The sequence below is a fragment of the Ursus maritimus genome, unplaced genomic scaffold (genome assembly GCF_017311325.1).
Source record: "Ursus maritimus isolate PB19 unplaced genomic scaffold, ASM1731132v1 scaffold_17, whole genome shotgun sequence".
Taxonomy (NCBI): Eukaryota; Metazoa; Chordata; class Mammalia; order Carnivora; family Ursidae; genus Ursus; species Ursus maritimus.
Genome location: NW_024424119.1, coordinates 38,167,301 through 38,188,582, shown reverse-complemented (window position 1 = coordinate 38,188,582; position 21,282 = coordinate 38,167,301). Strand labels below are relative to the sequence as shown.

At 40.2% G+C, this 21,282-nt stretch overlaps 1 protein-coding gene across 1 annotated transcript in view; it reads left to right on the top strand.

The window, feature by feature from the left end:
* The window catches only part of SVEP1 (sushi, von Willebrand factor type A, EGF and pentraxin domain containing 1), a 186,264-nt gene that overhangs the window by 12,514 nt on the left and 152,468 nt on the right, over positions 1 to 21,282 (top strand). The window contains exons 2-3 of the mRNA XM_040631696.1: positions 14,769 to 15,024; positions 18,196 to 18,372. Coding sequence (XP_040487630.1) covers positions 14,769 to 15,024; positions 18,196 to 18,372 — 433 coding nt within the window. The remainder of the gene's footprint in view (positions 1 to 14,768; positions 15,025 to 18,195; positions 18,373 to 21,282) is intronic.

Here is a 21,282-nt window from a genome sequence, read left to right as displayed (position 1 = left end):
TGGTGCGAGACACTGACTCCATCACCTTGCTGAGAGGTCAGGAGAATGTGGCCCTGCTTTGTCTTGTCACACACCAAGAGGGACGCCGACCCACTGCCCTGTCCGTGTCTGTCACTCTTGCTGGTAATCCTCATCAAAGAACATTCTCGAGGAAGAAGGACTCTAACCCTTTAATGTTATCACATGTAAATGAAATGATCACCTCAAAGGACCCATTTGCCTCAATTAATTCTCTGTCAGGCTTCATTTCTTATTGTGATTTTTTTTTTTTTTTTGGTCCGGTTCAGTAAAATTCTGTTTGCCTGCTCTTGTTGATGGAGAATGTTCAGGCACATTCAGATGTGTTGTTTGATGGTGTGTTTTGATCCTGGCATTTCTTTCAACTTGGCTCACATATTTTGACCTACACCAGTTGAGTCATATCTGTGAGCCTTGTCATTTTAATCCTATTTTATAGGCTTTACCTTTCCAAATGAATCTGAAATTCACTTTGAAAGAAATTAAGCAATTTTTGTTTATGTTTTTCACATTACTCTTTCTCGCCAAGATTGCTCTCTTTTTAGTTACAATTTCCTTCAAAATATGCACGCTTGGCTTTTAAATGTTGCTTCAAAAGTAATGATTTCAGGCAGTTATTGTTGGAATCTTCTAGCAATAAAGATACTAAAGTTTAGACTTTTTATATCTGGTCGGTAGTAAAAACGTGTATTTTAAATACTTATCTGCAACAGGATGTTATGTGGGACTCTCTCTTGTCCCAGATTTGGCAACAGGATCCATGGCTTGACCTAAAGCACACGGATCATTCCACATTTTGAAGAGAGCCACTAATAACTGAGAATGATATATTTGCTTAAAGTTCACAGACTGCAGAATAGACCGTACGAAATCAATCCCCCCTCACCTTTTGCCCAGGACCTAACTCTGGTCTATACCACTAGAGAATCTGGGAGCAAGAGATAAACAGAGACAAGCAGACCAGGCATCTCCTGGGGGAGAGCGGTGTTCATACTGAAAGCAGATCTCTCTGTCCCTCACGTGAGGCTTTCCTTTCCAGCAGCTCAGCTGGAAATTTACTTGGGCAGAAGCTTTCATTTGTCTCTGTGCCAATTTCATGGAGAAGAAGCAAGCCAAAGACATGACCAATGTCTCTGTTTTGGGTTCACCGGAAGCAGACGCTGAGATGAAGATTCAAGAGCAAGTTGCTTCTTTGGGAGGTGATCCTAGTAAACGTTGAGGACACAAGACAGGGGAGGGAACCAACAACAGAAAAGGTAACTAGTGCTGAGCTCTACCAGGGGGGCCAGGGTAGAGCTCGAGCCTTAGAATGACCACAACTGAGAAACTGAGAGGGCTCTGTCGCTGTTGAGAGGGGCTCCGTGGAGGGCACCAATTCTCTGTCACTGTCACCTCCCCTGCGAGTGGGCAGAGTGGTCTCCAGGCACCAAAGCAAGCCCTCTGATGAAGAGATAAAGATGCTGGCAGGTTGAAGTCTGGGATATGAGAACAGGGAGGTGTGGACAGGGTCTGCTGTTGCAGGCAAGAAGGGTCCTCAGGATGGCCTGCCCTATCAGAACGTTGCAAAGCCAAGAGGTGTGACTTTTCCACGGGTGAAGAATGAACCACAGGAAGGAGCTGGAGTAAAGTCACTTGGTTGCCCGCTAAGCAAGACAGCTCCAGTAGTCAGAAGTTACGTAGACTCCTGGAAGTGGGATCTGAGAGAAGGTGGGGGATTCGCTAAAGAACACACATGGGCCGGCATCTGCTGGTCCACAAACCCGGAAAGCACCAGTGGCTTTTTCTTTATTTTTCACTCTTCGCTCTTTCGAAATTTCATTTTTCTCCTACGGTTTCAAAGCATAAGACCTACTATCAGAATTTAGTAGGCAGAGATTGTTGAAGTCGTAGCAGTAGAGAACATTGCAGGGATTTGCAGGTAATCAGTATTCACCTATTTGACATGTTCCTAAAATGTGGAGAAATACTGTAGGGACATATCTGGTTAAGTATGTAATTCCATCATAGCACTTGTGGAGGTGATGCCTGTCTCCCCTCTGCTTGACGAGGACAGAGAGCACATCTTATTTGATTTTATATATGCTCCAGGATAGAAAATGATATTCATTATAACCTTGGAGTTCTGGTAAAGACATCTCTCTGGATATTTAGCATTTTAAATTTTAGTCTATCAAGGAGAGTATTGTGCTTCTCTGATTTCGAACTGAAACGAGGATGGTTATGACATCTTCTCAAAGGACTGTTTAGGGGATGCTTCACTTTTCAAATGATGGATTTTAGTAATTTTAGCCAATTCACTCTTCAGACCACTTTCCCAAGGGAGCAATATGAAGTGATGAGTAGGATCTCAGGCAGGTGTGACTCCCTTTTTCCCCCTAAATCTGATCAAGGGGGCCACCCCCACAGCACCTCTGTGGAGAACTCCATGCAGTGAGTTCAGAAGGGAATCTGCAGGCATCTGAATTGTGAACTCGCATCCCCTCTCCACATCACTGTCCACACTGCCCTTTGCTCTGTCATCCTCATAATGGCAAAGGTCAAGTAGTTACTTTTCTGTTCCTCTGCCCAGGGCATTATCACCTCTTTCCTGGCTCTGGTGGGAGCGTTTGGTCATTGGTTAGAGAGTCATAATTTTCCTAAATCCCCTGAGCTATCTTCTCAGCCTCCACAAACAGGATTATTTGTTTTCATTCACATCTTTGAACAACATGTTGGTTCCATTGTCTGGTTTATCTACTTGACAGACATATTCCAGCAACAGGCTAGCAGTTTCTTTTACCAATCATGATAATGGTGAGGAGTAATTACTGCTCGTCAGCCTCCACTCTAAGCACTTTTCCCTGTATGAATTCATTAAATCCTCGCAACAGCAGAATCTCCCCCAGTAGGTTAGTATTATTATCCCCCAAGTACAGATGAGGAAACCAAGACACAGAGAATGTAAGTAACTTGATTAAAGTTACGCTGCTGGTAAGTCAAGGTACTGGAATCCACATGCTGGCAGTCTGAGCCAGAGTCTAAATCCTTAATCGGGTAGGACTACCCTCTGCTCTGTTGTCTGAAGATCTACTAGGTGCAGGGCCCTCTCATACATACCCATCATTGAAGTTCATTGCAAAGATGTGAGGCAGAAAGGGCAGCCGTGATGGGGACTAGGTCTGTGGATGGCCAAGCAGAAGGCCACATGGAGCAGATGCAGGACCAGGAGAAGCGAGCATTTGGAGACTGTCATTCGAATGGACACTCTCTAAACACCTGCTAGTCCCAAGTGATCACTCTTATCCCCATCCCCTTGATCCCCCTTCAGTCCAGGGCTCTCATATGCCACTTTTGTACAATGTACTTTCATTGCCTTGCCTTCCCACCTCACGTGCTGTACAGATACATCGGCCAGCCATTGCAGAGACCAAGGCACCGAGGCAGTGGGAGATCGTCTTCTGTTTGCAACACATCCGCCTTCGTCCTCTTCATTTGTCTAGTGCCTGTATTCTTAGGTTTCTCTAATCCGTGATCAGTTCTCGACTTCACACTCTTGATTCAAGTACAAATATGACTCAACAGAATTCATTTTCCTAGTCCTAGGTACATCTAGTCCTTCTTTCAAATTATCGTATAGCCTAAACTTAGATTTATAAATGTATATGCCAAGCCTCCGTACAAAACTTGGTCTTCCAGCTAAATTCAGTTTATCTCAAGCTGGGATACACAATGCTCCTGTGCATCATAATATTCCTGTTTTTCTTTTTTTGAATGCCATCCCATTTCACAAAAGAAAAACAAAATCTCCTTATGACTATTCTAGTAGTTTCTTCAGGTAGAAAGAACCCTCGCTTTAGCAATCAGCTCCATAGTCATCAATGCTTGGCAAAACCTTTCTTTAAATACCTTAGGTAATGAGCTAGATTTATTTATGTATCCAGTGCATATTTAGGGAACACTGTCTACAGTGTCACAGGGTGAGCATGTAATTAAATTATAAGAATTGGTTAATCCACTAGACTATATTATTCTCAAAGTAATTTTAAAAGTCAACATTTTTGAATGATTACATATTTAAATATTACTAGAGTCACTGATGGATGATTTAAGTATTTACATATAATAAGTCTTCTAATTTATTCAACGTTAGATCGTTTGGGGTTTAATTTCAGGGCTTTTTATTTTAATATATGTGACACAGAATCTTTTGCTCTAGAATGGTAATTGATGTGGTCATTTATACAAGCCAAAATACAAAACAAAACAAAAAAAGAAAAACAAAACAAGGTGTCATTTATTTGGAATGCTAATTAATGTCACAATTAAATGTGTTTTTGGATAATTATAAAAAAAAATACACAGTTGGTTCATGAACTTAAAAATCTACTTTCAACCTCCACCCCCTTTGAATTTCCTGTGTCAGTACATTTGATCTGAAGTTTATCTGGCTTTTAGAAAAGTTAGGTTGTTCTGAAGCCCAAATATTTGCAGTATAATGGTTAGATTATCTGTATCCTTTATATTGTCTAAGCTCCTGATAAATGTTTCCTTCATAGATGCTATTAACATACCTAGTAAGAAGACATCGTTTCCTTCCTGACAGCTTTGAATCATAAGATTTTTCTACTTTCTGAGGAAAATTTTCACAGTTGAATTCTCCCAAAAATCTACACTGTTTCCTTGGCATTTCATGCCTTTCTGGAAGGACAGTTTGCTCTGATACATTTTCAAAACTGTTTTTCTACTGGATAAGTCCAAGCATAGCTTTCAATTCTTTCCTTTCTTTGTAGCTCATTTCTTCTCTAGTGTGTGTCAATCAACAATCATTTTCCCTGAGAACCACATACATTCTCAGTCCTTTGCCCACCTAGAGAGGCTGTCCCTTTATGTTTGGATTGAGAGTGGCAATTCAGAGGTTGAGATGGATCATTTATATTCTTTCTCTTGGGAATTTGGAGTAGGGCACAAAAATGCTCCGAGAGAGTAAATTTTTTTTTTTCCACCAGTACGTGGGAAGTATAACGTTAAGACTATGCACAGAGAACCAGAGGAATCCCATCAGTGTAAGGAGTGAACAAAGATGTGTTGACAGAAACAGACAAGATACAGCATGGCCCCAGAAGGAAATGAATGGAAGGTTGGAGGGAGCAACTATTGGTACCTGCAGCTTGATTGTTCCTGGTTCCAGTTCCTCTCTTTTTTTAAAAAAACTTTTATTATTTTAGAGAGAGAGAGAGCATGAGTTGGGGGGGGGGCAAAGGGAGAGAGGATCTCAAGCAGACTCCATGCTGAGTGCAGAGCCCAGCGCTGGTCTCTGAGATCTCATGACTTTAAGATCACGACCAAACCTGAGCTGAAACAAAGAGTTGGATGATTAACCAGCTGTGCCATCCAGCTGCCCCCTGGTTCCAGTCCCTCTTGAGACTCAGTTCTTCTCCCTGCTCTTGGGTTTGGAGAGATAGTCCTTTATGTTACTAATACATTTCCCACTTGGTTTAAGCTAATAAAGTGGATATCCAATTTTTATTGACAACCAAGTGTGGTTAAAACATCCTTCCTAATTTTTATCTTGAAACTGTGCAAATACCTTTAATTTGAGGGTAACCATTCAAAGTCTTTACTAACTTCCATTTGCAAGTGTTTTCTCTAAAAATAATTTTTGCTTCTTTTCCTTTTTATGGAAGTAATATACTCATGAATAGTTTTAGATTAAGTAGGAAAATATGGTAATTATTATAGTTTTGTCTCTTACTCTTATTATGTGTACATGGAAATACATATATAATATGTAAATATATAGTAAAGCTGCAGTCTATAATTTTTAATTTCATTTCATTTTTTATTTTAATGAAAAATTTCCCATACAATAAAATTCTCCTAAAATTACCTTTCAAGTATATTTTGTCATGGAGATCTACCACAGTTGAATTATTAAGTATTATTCGTCAGCTGTTACAACAAAATTTTGCAGTTAAAATATTCTCATGCATCACTCTCAACATCTCCCAATATTTCTTTTCAGTTCGATTCTTTCTTTTGAAATACGAATAATTTTTTATTATACTTAGATCTCTTCCTTGCCTCATCAGATTAGCTAGACTTCTCACATAGAAGTGATGGGGTATTCTTGTCTTCCTGAATTTAGTGAGAATGTTTCAAACATGATTTTGCCCATTGGTTTATGATAGTGTGTTATTAAGTAAGTGCTGCTGTATTTTTTGCCTCAGTCATTTGTAAAATCGCAAACCGATGTCCAGTTATCATTTGAGATCATCTTACTTTCTCCTTTGCCTTCCTAATGTGAGGTACATGAACAAGTTCCATCACGTGTTTGACTCTATGGGCCCTCATTTGGTCATATTGCACAGACATTTTACATGTCAACTGAAACCACTTTATACATTTATTCATAACAAAATTAATAGTCAAGTTGAATGTGATTTTGCTATCTTGTAGCAAATTAACAATTCACTTAAAATGTTATGTCATTTAGCCCATTTTCATTTTTATTTGGATTCTGATGACTTAACCTTTGCTATCCAGATTTTCTTTATTCCTTGTGTGTCTATAGAATGAATAGTGGAATTCAGCACTATTGAAAGTTTGTTTGGTCTTCTGCCTGTTTATTCTGTTGTTTTTTACAGTATGAATTTAGTCAGCTACTCATCAACTCCTGTACGCACCCTTTCCCAATTTGATGCACTGTCCCTATGGGTCCATTTGAAAATGATTTGTGTCCATGTTTAATAACGAAAGCATGTATGTGGGTGGAAAAACTCTGTGACCATAAATCTGAGATTAAGTTCTTTTTTGACCCTCCAGTTCTTCTGTGATTTGGCTAGACTGTAACAAATAGCCTAAATGTTATTTGAGCCAAGATTTTTTTTTTAATGCTAGAATTTCGGTCTGTGAAGGCTGAGTAAATACTTAAAATAAATGAGACATATTAGATACCTAAATGTGATTTATTTTGTATTGCAGTATAAATAGGAAAACTTAGGTTCTGCAGAATATTCTTCCCAGATATACTATTGTCATTGTTTTAGCTTTGGCTTAGTTGTTTTTAGTTAATGGTTCTGTTGTGTCATCAAATAGTATAAGTAAAAACCCTACCACAGTGCCTTATATATAATAGAGGTTCCATATGGATTTGGTAAAATAAGTTTAAATACAATATTTATAAAGTTTTCATTTCACAATTGTAGAAAAGAATTTACTGTAACAACAGTGTTTGGCTTAGAACTTATTTATTCTGCATGTTAAACATACAACTGGTGAAAATTAAGGCATATGTTTATTGATTCTTCCATCCACTTGTGTGGTAGTTATTTTTTGATCATCAGTAGAGTAAAAATAAAAGAATCAATTCTTGCCATAGAGTATCTTGCATTTAGCTTGGGGATATAGCCAGATAAGTTAACTATAATTATGATAGGGTTAGTGTAATGGAATGTTGTGGGATTATTGAGTCAGATTTAATATTTTCTGCAGAGCAGAAGAATTTGGGAGAGTTTCAAAGAGAGGGTGAACTTTGATCTGGATTTTGAAAGGCTGCTAAGAGTGGAGGTAGACATATTAGGAGATGAGAAAGATTTGTTAAGAACTTCCAGGTATAGCAAACATAAGGGAAGAATGGTATGTTCCCAAACCTTCAAATAGATCACATAGTGTGAGAGGTAGGTTGCGGGGGTAGGCAGGAGATGGGGTGTGGTAGGGGATGTGGCTGGAAGTATAGGAGTGATTAGTCTAAGCACATGTAAAGAAATTTAAACGTTACAGATAGAGGGGGGATAATGGAAGCTTTAAAACATGATTGGATTAGTATTTCAGAAAGATAGCTTTGAGGGTAGGTCAGAAAATGAATTTGAAAGATCAACCTCAGCTAGAGACCTTAAAACAACTCTTGTTTTTTGATAATCCAGACAGAAGTACCTGAACCACGGCTAGAGGGATAGGGTTTAAAAGTAGGTAGATAGCTGAGTAATATTCCATTGTATATATGGACCGCATCTTCTTAATCCAGTCATCTGTTGAAGGGCATTTCGGCTCCTTCCACGATTTAGCTATTGTGAACAATGCTGCTACGAACACTGGGGTGCATATGGCCCTTCTCTTCGCTACATCTGTATCTTTTGGTTTCACTTATTTATGGAACATAAGAAATAGGAAGATCGGTAGGAGAAGGAAGGGAAGAATGAAGGGGGGGTAAACAGAAGGGGGAATGAACCATGAGAGACTGTGGACTCTGGGAAACAAACTGAGGGCTTCAGAGGGGAGGGGGGCGGGGGATTGGGATAGGCCCGTGATGGGTATTAAGGAGGGCACATATTGCATGGTGCACTGGGTGTTATACGCAAATAATGAATCATGGAACATTGCATCAAAAACTGGGGATGTACTGTATGATGACAAATATAACAAAATAAAAATTATTAAAAAAAATAAAAGTAGGTAGATAATTCGGAAGTGAAGGGTATACATCTAGATGGATTACTAAAGGTGATAGATCGGAAAGGACGCATCGTAATCACTCTTAGATGCAGACTTGTACAATGGGATAGATGATGATCACATTTGATGTATCTCGAAAACAGGAGAAAGGAGCCCTTCTTTGTGCACAGAGAGAGCATGCTGAGTTTGAGAGTTCTATGGAACGTTCAGGCAGAGGTGCCACTGGGCCAACGGAACCTCACTTTACAAGTTAAAGAGTTTAATTTGAGGTAGATTTAGGAGTCATTATTTATAGGTAAGACTCAAAGTTCTGAGTTTACATGACATTTCCCAGGGGAAGAATAGAGAGGAGAAAGTGAAAATTTAGAAATGATATAAAACTGCAAAATGGAAGTCAATAAAACTCCCCAAATACAACCAGGAGGTAGTCAACATTTTGATGTGTATACTCTCAGCCAAACTAATACAGACATGCCCACACATGCAGTCCTTGCGTACATACATGCACACTAATTCATATCATATCGGGTTACCTACTTTTAAGATGTATTATTATGCAACAATATCATTGTAATGATATTTCATGCTTGCCCTGTAATTTCCTAAACCGCACCTATTGTTGGAATTTTATACCATTTCCATTTCCTCATATTGTAAATTATTCTGGGATACACATCCTTTTAATCTTCTTTTTTCTGTGTATCCATGTTTATTTCCTTAAGATATTTTTAGGTGTAGAATTTTAGTTCAAATTGTATGAAATTGTTAAGACTTTTGTCACTTTGTCACACTGTACTCCCAAATATTACCAGTCCACGTGGCATCCCCGATGGAAATATCTGTTTCCTCATAAGTTTTACAGAATTTTAATTAAAAAGATCTTTGGCTATTTGGAAAATGAAAAAATAGTATTACTGTTATTTAACATACATTATTTTGGTTTAGTGAAATGAAATGTTTTTCACATTTTCTGACAAATAGAATTTTTTTTTCTTTATTTTCTTTGGTCAAAATACTCACCTATATTTCTGTTATTTTTCTCTATTTTTTCCTTAGAGATGCGTAAAAGATTTTTATAAAAACCTCAGTAAAGGTCTTTAAATCTATAAAGATTTTTATAAAGACCTTTATTTGGCAAGCTTGATGAATGCATTTTCCAATTTGTTTCTTGCTTTCTAATTTTGATTTTTTGAGAAGGAGCAGAAACTTTAAAAAATGTAATATTTATTCTGGTTTTGTGTCTTGTTGCCTTGGCTGAAAATTTCAAGAGGATTTTAAATAATAGTGAAAATACTTAGAATTGCGGCTTTACTTCTCATCTAATTAGGAAATTTGTGAGTTTTTCACAGTTAAGCATGATTTACATTGTTTGCTTTGAGATAGACAATCTATTATATTAATGAGGTGTCTTATTCTTAAATTTTTATTAATTAAAATAGGCAGAAATTACTTTTATTGAATATGCTTTTAGCATCTTGGATTATTATTTTCTTTTAATTGGGACAATTACTATGTTGTATTACAGCAAAAGATTTACTACCTTACCCGATTTTTGCCTTTGAGTAATAAGCCTTATTGAATAAAGGACAAAGATTCTTCGAGTATTATTTGAATTTGGTTTGGAAGTATTTGTATTTGGAATTGTACTTCTATGGTTATGAGATTAGTCAGCAACTTTGTACGTTGAAGTTTGTACTAAACTGTATCAGTTTGAATTTCTGAGATTTTTATCTCACTACCACCAACGTGGATTTCTAAGTCTTTCCTTATATTTTGGGTTTCCTTCATAATTTTCTTATAAAATCCCACTGCACCCACACTTGCTTGTTTTCCTCTTAGCCTGTTTGTTCTCTTTCCATGGCTTTCTGTCCTTGTTCTCGTAGAGGCTGTGACTTTCTAAATCCTAGTGATGCAAACACCATTGCACTGTGCTTATTTTCTTCCTCTCTTGGTATTAAGTTGTGTATTCTTCTAAATCTTCAAGTTGTTTTTGCAGTTCTTGGGTTTACAGAGGATTCTGATGGGCCTGCTCTTGGCTTTCGGTAATTTTTCTTCCTGGGATGAGGTTCTATCTATGTTGCCCTGCGCTATCCGATAGAACCCCTCTGTCCGGCTTCTTTGAAAAGCTTCTGCCAAATAAAATAAAGATAGAATGTAAGCTACAGATAAAGTACAAGAATTCACTATGAAAAATAGAACGAAATCCTAGAAAGCATTTGTTCCGTGCCCTTAAGTAAATAAAACAGTGAAATGAGGATGAGACACAAGAGGATAAACAACAGATGACCATGAGAACAAACCTGGCTGAGAAGCTGAAAGAAATAAAGAGACAATGTGCAAGATAAAGAAATACCGTCACAAGAAAAATAAAATGCAATGCCAGGGTTAATTCTTAATTAGAAGTGCAAAGGAGGGGCGCCTGGGTGGCACAGCGGTTAAGCGTCTGCCTTCGGCTCAGGGCGTGATCCCGGCGTTGTGGGATCGAGCCCCACATCAGGCTCCTATGCTATGAGCCTGCTTCTTCCTCTCCCACTCCCCCTGCTTGTGTTCCCTCTCTCGCTGGCTGTCTCTATCTCTGTCAAATAAATAAATAAATAAAATCTTAAAAAAAAAAAAAAGAGGTGCAAAGGAAGAGACACAAGAGTGCATAAAGCACAGACAGGCATAGGGAGGAAAAGCTTCAGACGTTTCCACCAAACTCAGAAGGAAGGAAGATGAGATAAACGCAAAAAAAAGGAGACAATATTTGAAGTCCAGAAAATGAACGAACACATGAAGAAGAACTTCTTTCCCCAGAAATGTTGTTCGAAAGTACTGAACCATAAACACTGCTTCAATTGAAGAATATTTGAGTATTCAAATTAAAAATATTAACTAAATAACAGATGCAATTTGGCGAAAGCTTAGGATTTGAAGGATGAGGTAAGTATTATAAGTAGCTTATGGTGTCTTGTTTGTACTTAACGTTTCCTAACAAGGAAAAAGATACATGTGGAAAACAACTTGAAATACAGAAAATATTTACTAATTTCCGGCTCCCTGGAGGAGAGGGGCTCTAATAATAGTCACAATCGGTATCAACTTAAACAGCTTGTTTCAGAGATGACTTAGGAGCTCCTCTGGTTAGCGTCCTCAGGCACGTGGGGCCACAGTGGGTCACGACAGGTTCTGCTGCATCGGTATCCTCTTTACATGTATTTTAATTAATGGAAACCCAGGGCAAATATGGTCCCCACATCAGATTTGTTGTGACTTCTTTTCTTCTTTCGAGACCATTTTTCAAAACAGTTCCCTTGTGGCCTGACTTGGGGGGTAGGGGTGGGGTTGCAGTCTTGTGTAATGGTGATGGATCTCGGGTGTTAGAACAATGTTACACAACCCTGCATTTTTATCATTCTACTGACTTTTGCTGGACAAGGGGGGCTTACTTCCCTGCCAGATATTTATACAAGCTAATCAGAGGCTTGATACAATACAGATGGTGATAACCTTTTGCCGTACGATGTCCATGTTGCGGTTTTCTTAGGCAGCAGAGGGTTTGCCTCATTCAGTATTGCAGACCAGAAAATTCGATTTCTTCAGTGCCTTGCGAAGGACAGCAGATGATGTAAACTATTTCAGGAACACTAAAAGTTTTGGAGCGTCAAGTGCCAGGCCTCTACCACATTCCACAAACGTTACCACAGATCTATTTACTTCTTAGATATGTGCGATGAAAATGTTTTTATTGAATTATGTTTTTATTGAAGTGTGATGGAGCGCGAAGATTGGGGGAGGGGGTAAAATATTTTCCGTAAATCATCCACTCCTCCTCTGTCTTTTAAAGTGCATTCCAAACCCAGATCTTGTGTAATTCTTCGCTTGGACTAGTAGTCCTGCTATTCTTCTATTTTAAGCTTAATATATTGTCTTGCCAACACATATAATGGTTCCTGTAAACACTTACCAGTTCCCCGCAAGAAGAGAAGAAAAATAGAACCACAGCTTAATGTGTTTCGCACGGAATGAGTAGTACGGCAAGAAACCTCCGCTAAATCCCTAAATCCTAACCTGAATGTTAAGGAATATCATTGACGTGAGCTACAATTAATGTTATAAAATAATATTTGCGCAGAAGGATAATAAAGGCACAGAAAGAAAACCTCATCTTTTTTTGGTACCAAACTGTACGAAATAAAGTACACGTGCGCACACAAATATTCTGTACGTTCCTTCTGCTCCCTCAAGACCAACTCATGCAAGTAACTGTCTTCAGACTACCCTAGAGTTTATTTACTCATTAATTCGTTCATCAAATAGATATTTACGAATGCGTTCTGTGCCAATGTCCAGAACCACACCAAAGAAGATAGTTTGCTTTTTTTCTCTCTCTTCCACTTCCGTCCAAATTCTCACTTTCTCAGTGTCTTGCTTATAGTTTGCTTCCATGGTCTTATAGAAGAGAGAGTAATCGAAATGAGCAAGAGCTTAGGGGTGTGGCTGTGGAGGCTAGGTTATGATTTCAGAGTGAAACAACCCAGAAAGACAGAGTTTATCACGTGGTAAAGAGCAAGGCCCCTGTAAACACAAGTTACCACTTGGAGCACGAGAACTAGGAGTTACCCTTCAAAGCCTGATGTATAACTTTAAAGACAAAATAATATCTGACTTCATGCCGCCCATCACAGATCATTGGATTCCCCCTGCCCCGCAGGTGATCCTGAATGAAAAAAGTGTGTGTGTGTGTGTGTGTGTGTGTGTGTGTGTGTGTGTATCTCAGTCCATTCCAATTACTGTTTATATTGATACGGCTTTTCTCCTGGGGTGTGTACTAACTGAAAATATAAATGTTTATACACATGTAAATGTATCTGATAAAATATAAATATGTATGATGCATTTAAATGCACTTCAATTATTATTTTTATTGATACTCAGATTGTCCTTTATTTGGCCAGAAGAAGCTCCTCCAGGCTGGTTTCTGATTCTCTTTGGCCCTTAGCGGGAGTAGGTTTCTGAGAGAGGGAGGTAAAGTGTTTGAATGCCTCTTCTCAAATTGCTGGCTTTCCAGATGTTTTCCAAAGTCATTTTTAGTTTCCTTTAATTGTCTTTAAATTCAGGTTTAGCGGCATTATCTTTAGCTCACGAACATTAATGAAGTTTGGTTAGAGTTATTAAATTAGAATCAATAGCCACGACTTCTATACTAAGGAACACGTGGATCGTATAATCTGAGAGAATCTGGACCTTATAGCTGAGTCTGCCCCTTCAGGGAATTGAGGCAGTTATTTTTTTTTTAAATCCTATCATCTCCTTTGAACTTTAACAAAACATACGATATACTTGTTGCTCTTCCTAACTACCTCTCGAATGTACTTGAATTACTGCCTAATAGACGTCGAATTCTTTCTGAGAACTTGCCAGAAAATATACCCGGGCACTTCTTTACCTTTCCTGCCCATTTGCGATGAAAAGCAACAACAGCAAATTCAATTACAATCCCAGATTCACCACTGGACTCCTTGTGCTTTTGCAGTTCGATGTTATAAAGCATCAGGGGCATAAATAAATGCCTTTAATAAAAAGGTTTCATATCCCCCCTTCTGTGTATGCAGGAGGAATAGCATATAACGTTATAAAGCATAACTCGTCCTAAAATAATAAAGCCCAAGTGTCCGATTGAATAGATTAGAATTTTCTCATAAAGATAGGGCAGCATCAAAACCGGCCGATTTTGTGCTGATGCCGGGTGGTCTAAAACAGATGAGGGAGTGAATGAATTCTGCAGTTTTGGCGAAGCAGTGGAAAACAAACATGGGAAGTAGGTTGGCCATTATTAACCCTGGAAAAGACATTTTCTGTCAAGTTTTCTTCTGATTAGGCTTTTGATAAATGGTCATGATGTGGTTCATCTAAGTAGGTAGATGGACAGCGAGCTGGGTATACTTTGAAATAGATATTTAGGACTCAGATTTGGCCCATGTGTCAAGAGCCTGAAAATTCATAAAAATAGCTTAACAATAAGTGGTAATATGGATAAAAATGCATCCCATAGACATTTGCTGCTCTTCATTAGCAAGCTGCATGGCGGTCACGAGGATGCTGCCACTGGTGATAATGGTACATTTTAAGTGCTTTTAGGGTTTTCTGTGGGTCTGTGAGACGACCATTGTAGGCGCTAGTCTGTGCCTGTTTCTGTTTTACTCTCAGCAATCAGTGTTTGTTCTCGCTCTTGTGACATGCAAATGATCTTCATAGATGCCATTTTATAGAAGAGAGGAGGCACATAGTAGGCCACCACGATACACACTCACACTAACTTCCTTTATTTCATTACACAGCAAATTCTCCGTCACTCTAGAGAAAACTCAACAAAAGTTATATTCCTCATTACTGATGGATATTCCAATGGGGGAGATCCCAGGCCAGTTGCAGCATCTCTGCGAGATTTTGGAGTGGAGATCTTCACGTTTGGCATATGGCAAGGGAACATTCGAGAACTGAATGACATGGCTTCCACCCCAAAGGAGGAGCACTGCTACCTGCTCCACAGTTTTGAAGAATTTGAGGCTTTAGCTCGCCGCGCATTGCATGAAGGTAAGGGAAAGCCAGTGGCGTGACATGATGCATTTAAGTGGGGGTTCCTTCTCACCTACTGCTTGAAACCTCTTGGAGGGTAGCATCAAACCCTGCAGAGTCTTCCCTGAGCATGATGCCAGTGTGTCCTTGGTGTAATAGGAGCTGTGTTGAACTTCATGAATAGAGGTGACAGTCCGACTTGCAACAGGAGTATTTGTTTTGCTTTATTTTGTTTCTTAACAGCTGCGATGGATTTTCACTAGATACCCATATGCTCCCACCTGGAACTGTTAGAATCAATGGAATGAATTTAGGTGTGTTTTAAGGCCACACACAGAGCGGGAAGCCTTGACTTAGATCTATTTATAGTTATCTGGAGAATGAAGTAAACATTCAGAGACATGCATAGTGAATCTCACCAGAATGTTTCCAGAAATACATATGAAGATAGAGGGACAGTAAATACTTACCGCATACTTCTTGACCTGAGAGTTTGAAGACGTGTGTGCTTACGGATAAGTTGAAGAGCATGACCCCAACAAGGAATGAAGTCAGTAAACCCATTCGTTAGAGTTCGCTGTACACCACTTATAAGGATGTTTAGTTGTGTGATTTAGGTTAGGTGAACTTCCAGGCATAATAAGGGCATGCGTTTTGCTAAGCCACCAGGGAAAGTATAGATTGGGAAGGAATGACAGGAGATCCAGCCTCAGACCAAAACCATGCGACAAGTTAGGCTTGATCCTTGCAGGTATCTGTGTGAAAGATTCATGTTAATAGGCAAATCGTGGCCACGTGAGGTTTCAAGCAATTCATAAGGAGCAGATCAGCCCTATCATATTTCCAAGAGAAGCATTTAAGAGCAGGATCTCAGACTCGCTGTGGATACAGCAAAAAAATCTTAGTCACCTACTTGCTGAGTGGCTTTTGGCAAATTATTTAGCTTTTGCACTCCTTAGGTTTCTTGTTAATAGACTAGGAAATGAGAATAATACCTACTCTATAGAATTGTTACAAGGCTTAAATGGGTTAATACATATGGTGATTAGAAAAGTTACTGAGGGCTTATTATCCGTAGCCCTCATTAACCGTCCACTACTATTCGTACTTTATCTAACATCTACAAGCCTCATTTCCTCTACTTTTAAAATGGAGATATTATAATGCAGACCACAGAGTTTTGTCAAGAGGAGTAAATAAAATATTTAAATATTACTAAGTGTAGTGTTATCACATGGCAGAAATTCAGTAACTGTGGGGCTTCCTTTGTTTCTCCTTTTCTCAGGGAAAAGTGGTATGTTGAGTGGGATGGCAGGGTGGCTGTTACTAGCTGGGATTCTGAAATCATGGGTGTTACCTGCCATGTTGTAGAGGACTAATTTCCAGTCCTCTCATCCCTCTGCTTGTAGGATTGGGGCCTTCTTAGAACCCTAATGCCAAGTTGACCCAGAAGCTGAGTTGGGACAGAGTGTTCTTTTGGTTACAATATTGCAACAGAGTTTTGGAAGGCATCAGTTTTATTACAATAAGCAGATATCTAGAATGCATAATTCTCTGATCAAGTTTCCAAATTTGGCAAGGAAAGATCCTTTTCCTATTGCAAAGACCTGATCAAGTCAAAGGAAATGAGCCTGGTTTTCCCTGCCTTTAAGTCCTCTGAAGCTACTTTCAATTTGGATGGATCCACTTTTGGTCTCAAGACCGTCCATGTGTCTGGCCATCCTCAATAGGCCTAGGTTACAGAATAATAGCTTTCTCCATATGTAACATGTATACTTACCTCTCTCTCAGACCTGAATGTCAGTGTACCAGTCTTGGTAGCTAGATCTTTCTTGCTCCTGAGTTGCTCTATTGCCAAATAATCCAGTGGTCCAGTGCCTCAGAGCTATGTGTACGTGTTGTAGACCTTTTACCCACACCACAGTCTCTTAAATGGAGCTTTAATAGGGCACCTGATTGTACTGGTCTCTTTCAGTTGGGGCTCGAGTCTTCTCTTTACCTCGCCCCTGTGTGTTGTTCAGGGTCCTAATGCACAGACACAGATGTTCCTTAAATGAGGCCATCACCAATCTTCTTTCCAGGTATTCAGTTGCAAGTGAATGTGTCTTGCTGGAACTCACGCGTTCGAGTTCCTACGAGGGGCCCATCACTCTGTCTGGGCCCAGCAACAGCCCAGGGATTTGGGCTAATAAGACTTTAGAACTTCTTCGGCAGAGTAAATGAAACTTATTATTTGCCTGATTCTAGGCCATCCATTCTGGATTGCTCGTATTCAACCTTACCCTGCCCTGTTAAGTCACTTTCTGAACGACTCTGCCTGAGTTCTGGAATTCCCAGCATGCCTCACTTCAGAACATGGCTCAGGTCATCAGTGTGATGATCTCCATTCACATAAAACATGAGAAGTTACTTAACATTGAGAAATAAGCCATCTTCTGGTTCTATTATTAAACTTGTGTGGTGCTGTTAAGTCTTTATCCCATAACTGTAGAAGTGATGGTATCTATTCTTAAGCCAGTAGCTCACGAGCCAAACCCTTATGCAGCAGTCACGATTGTAATTTTATTTACCTTTTTTTTTGTTTGTTTTTGTTTTTTTTTTAAAGATTTTTTATTTATTTATCCGACAGAGATAGAGACAGCCAGCGAGAGAGGGAACACAAGCAGGGGGAGTGGGAGAGGAAGAAGCAGGCTCATAGCGGAGGAGCCTGATGTGGGGCTCGATCCCATAATCCCCCGGGCCCCCCCCCCCCTTTTTTTTTTTTTTTAATTTACCTTTTTGAAAAGGGGTTTTGGAAATCTAGTTTCTGCTGCCTGACCTCATATTGTAGGAGTGGGGCACTGCTGGTGTGGAAGCCAGGGGGGTGACCTGGGGGACCGACTACGTTACTTCCTGCCGCATCTGGAGCTTCCTCACTGAAGTGCTTAATTTCTGCCTGACCCTGTGTAGCCTCGAGAGCTTATGATGAGGTCCCAGACTGAAATAACTTCACTGAATGAAACAAATTCCCAGTCTGTGGTAGTGCACAGAACACACATGCATATTTGGGTGGGAGTGGTGTGCAGTTGGGAATTGGACGGATATGAAAAGATATCTTCTCCAATTTGCACCTAAATTTTAGCAACTGGAGAATGTAACATGGAACTGCTCGTTTGTTTTTTATTACCCTCTGTCCTATGTCATCGACAGATCTGCCTTCTGGGAGTTTTATTCAAGAGGATATGTCCCATTGCTCATATCTATGTGAAGCTGGCCAAGAGTGCTGTGACCGCATGGCAAGCTGCAAATGTGGGACACACACGGGTCAGTTTGAGTGCATCTGTGAAAAGGGCTATTATGGGAAAGGTCTGCAGTACGAATGCACAGGTGAGTCTCCAGTTTGTGTGTAATTGTACGAGTAATCTGTTACTGTGGAAAAAAAAGATCCCCGAACTCAGTGACTTAACACACTCGTTTATTGGTTGGTTGGTTGGTTGGTTCGTTGGTTGATTATTATTGCTCATGAATCTTTGGGTCAGTTGGGCAGCTTGTTTCATCTCAGCTGTGCTAACTCAAACATTATCATTAGCTGTGAGTTTGGATAGGCTGCCTCGCTGATCTTAGTTGGGTTTTCTTACCTGGTTGGGGATCAGCTGGCTGGAGTCTGGTCTACATCGACTTTGTCTAGGACCACTAGATTGGCCTTTACGGGGCCTCTCAGATCCTATCAGGCTCATCTGGGCTTTTCATGTGGTGGCGGCCAAAGTCCAAGAGGGACAAAGGAAGTTTGCAAGGCCTCTCGAAGCCTTGATCTTCCTAGATTTGGGAAAGGAAGATTTGGGGGTCTTCTGTTTGTGATCAATCAATAACCAGATCCATCCTATAGGCACTTAAGCCAAAATATGCCTTAGTCTCTGTAGGAGATTGAAGCTAGTGGGATTCTGGTCTTCAGGCCGGAATTTGTGGGATTGTCACAAAAAATGCAACATTGGCTTGATGGTCTTTTAGCCCTTCACAGGTCTCCACAAAGGGACATCAGAAAGCTTACTAAAAGTGACATCACTTCATAGTGGAATTCACTGCATCGACATTTGTCATTTTACCTGCTCTGGATTTCCTTACAAGAGGATCTTTATATTTCTAATATTTTATTAGCAAGTCCAAGAAGAGCAATTTAGGACTCTGGTATTTTACATTGTGTTTTAGGAAATACTTCTAAGTAATATTCTCCTAATCTTTACAAGTAGCATGTGGCTTTCTGTGATAACATTTTGTTTGTTTGTTTTACCTAAAAGGCAACATTTGCTATTTGGGAAGAATGTATTCCCATGGAAATTAACAGCCACCAGGAAAATTTAGGAGCAGGTTTACTGTATACTCTACCATGTGGTCTTTTGCTGCTTGTTTCATGCGAACATTATTTTATTCTGACATTTGGTAGACCTGCTCAGCAGCACAGAAAGGTGTCTCTCCCCTGTCTACGTGACCTGCTGTGTCTCTCTCCTATTTTCTCCTTCTCCTCATAGGACATTTCCTTTTGTGTTCTTCTTTTATTCTCCTTTATTCCCATTGCCCCCCAGTTCCCCTCCTTTAATTTCTCCTTCCTCCCCTGGCCCTGGTCCCAGCAGGCAGACACATACTTCCTAGGTCCAAGCGTCCATGCTCACCCAGCAAATCACTCCTTTCTTGGCTGTGCTCCTACCCCACCCAGCAGGAATTCTCATTTAAGCAGAAGAAAGGGGGAAAAATCAGCCCAACTGCCTCTGAGTTGGCAAAATGCCTTCCCTGGAATCTTCCCACACTTTCATCAACAGCCCAGCTTGGCACTCTCCCCAACACCCCCTCCTTTCCCCTCCTCCCATCCTAGCCCACCAGACACAGGCAGAAGCTCTCATTTTCTTTCCTCCGTGCTGTAGTCAGCATGTCTGCTTCCCGTGTGGTCGTAGACTGAAACGTTCCCTGCCAACGAGCCCCTGCCGTGTGGCTGCCCAACAGCCTCAGCCATGCTGGGCTGCAGCCCCACTGCTCCCCGGCCCTATAATCTCACATCCCAAGGGAGAAGTGGCAGGATGAGACAGGGGGCAGTTCACAAACCCACTACCCCTGGTTCCCCAAGTAGCTGTGGCAGCTCCTAGTCGTACATTCCAGGCTGAAAGGCACAGCAGTCTGTAATGTGTGTGAGGTTGGGTGGGCCTGTCAGTAGAGCCTCACAGAGGGGACAGGAGTACTTCTGCAGCTGGTTCTTGCCAAGAACACCAAGCACAAAAGGATTAACTTATCCATCCCTCCTCCTAAATTAGTAAGCCTCAGCTTACCACTTCCTTTCACGCAAGATTTAAATGAGATAGAGTTGCACCGATACAAATGTTCGTATTGTCACCTTTAGTATTTGTTGCTAGGGGGTTAGGAAAAGGCGCGTTGGAACCCCAAGGTGTATACTGTGATTTGTGTATTTGTAGGAGACTGCACCCATCACTGGCTTCTCCTACACGCTAGGAACTAAGAGAAAAGAAATTTATTACATCTTTCCTATGGCATGAAAGACTCATTACCAGACTCTTTAGGAAAGGCAAAAAGAAATATTAGCACTAAATCATCCAGGACTGAAAACCTGGAAGCTGTGAGCCCCTTTTAAAATCTGCTCAGTCGACCGATGTTACTGAGCGTGTTTTTCAGACCAAGCCCTATGCTAGGCAGCAGGCTGGGATTTGGCAGTGAGCAGACGGGCATGGTCCTCACCTGCTGGGACTTCCAGTCTATGCACACAAGTCAGTCTGTAATCACAAACTGTGATGTGTGCTATTAAGTAAAAAGGCCCATGCTGTAAGGAAGGAACAGTGGGGAAGGTTCTAAGATCGTCCCTCTCACTAAGATCTGAAGGTGTCTTGATGATAGCTGTTTTCTTGCTCCCGGAGAGGATGTTACCTTTTGCTCTGAAGAGTTGGAATTCTGAGTATTTTTCCTCAGTGTAGAAACAATGCCTTTCAGAACCAAATCATTCCTCTGTACAGCCAGAAGAAACCTTAGACATTATCTACATGAAATCCCTCATTCTACAAGAGGAAAGTGAGGTCTTCGGAAAGATGAAGGAAAGATGAATATTTTACTTAAGATGGCGTGTCTGGCCATCAGCAGGACCCCAAAAGGGACCTAGGACACTTTTCTGTAATGTTATTCTAAGTTCTGTGTTATTTCCAAGATATCGCATTGCTTATTTTGTATTTTTGAAAATAACTTCTTATAGATATTGTTTTTCAGAGACCATAGACACTGAACGGTGCTCAGAGTGTTTAAAAA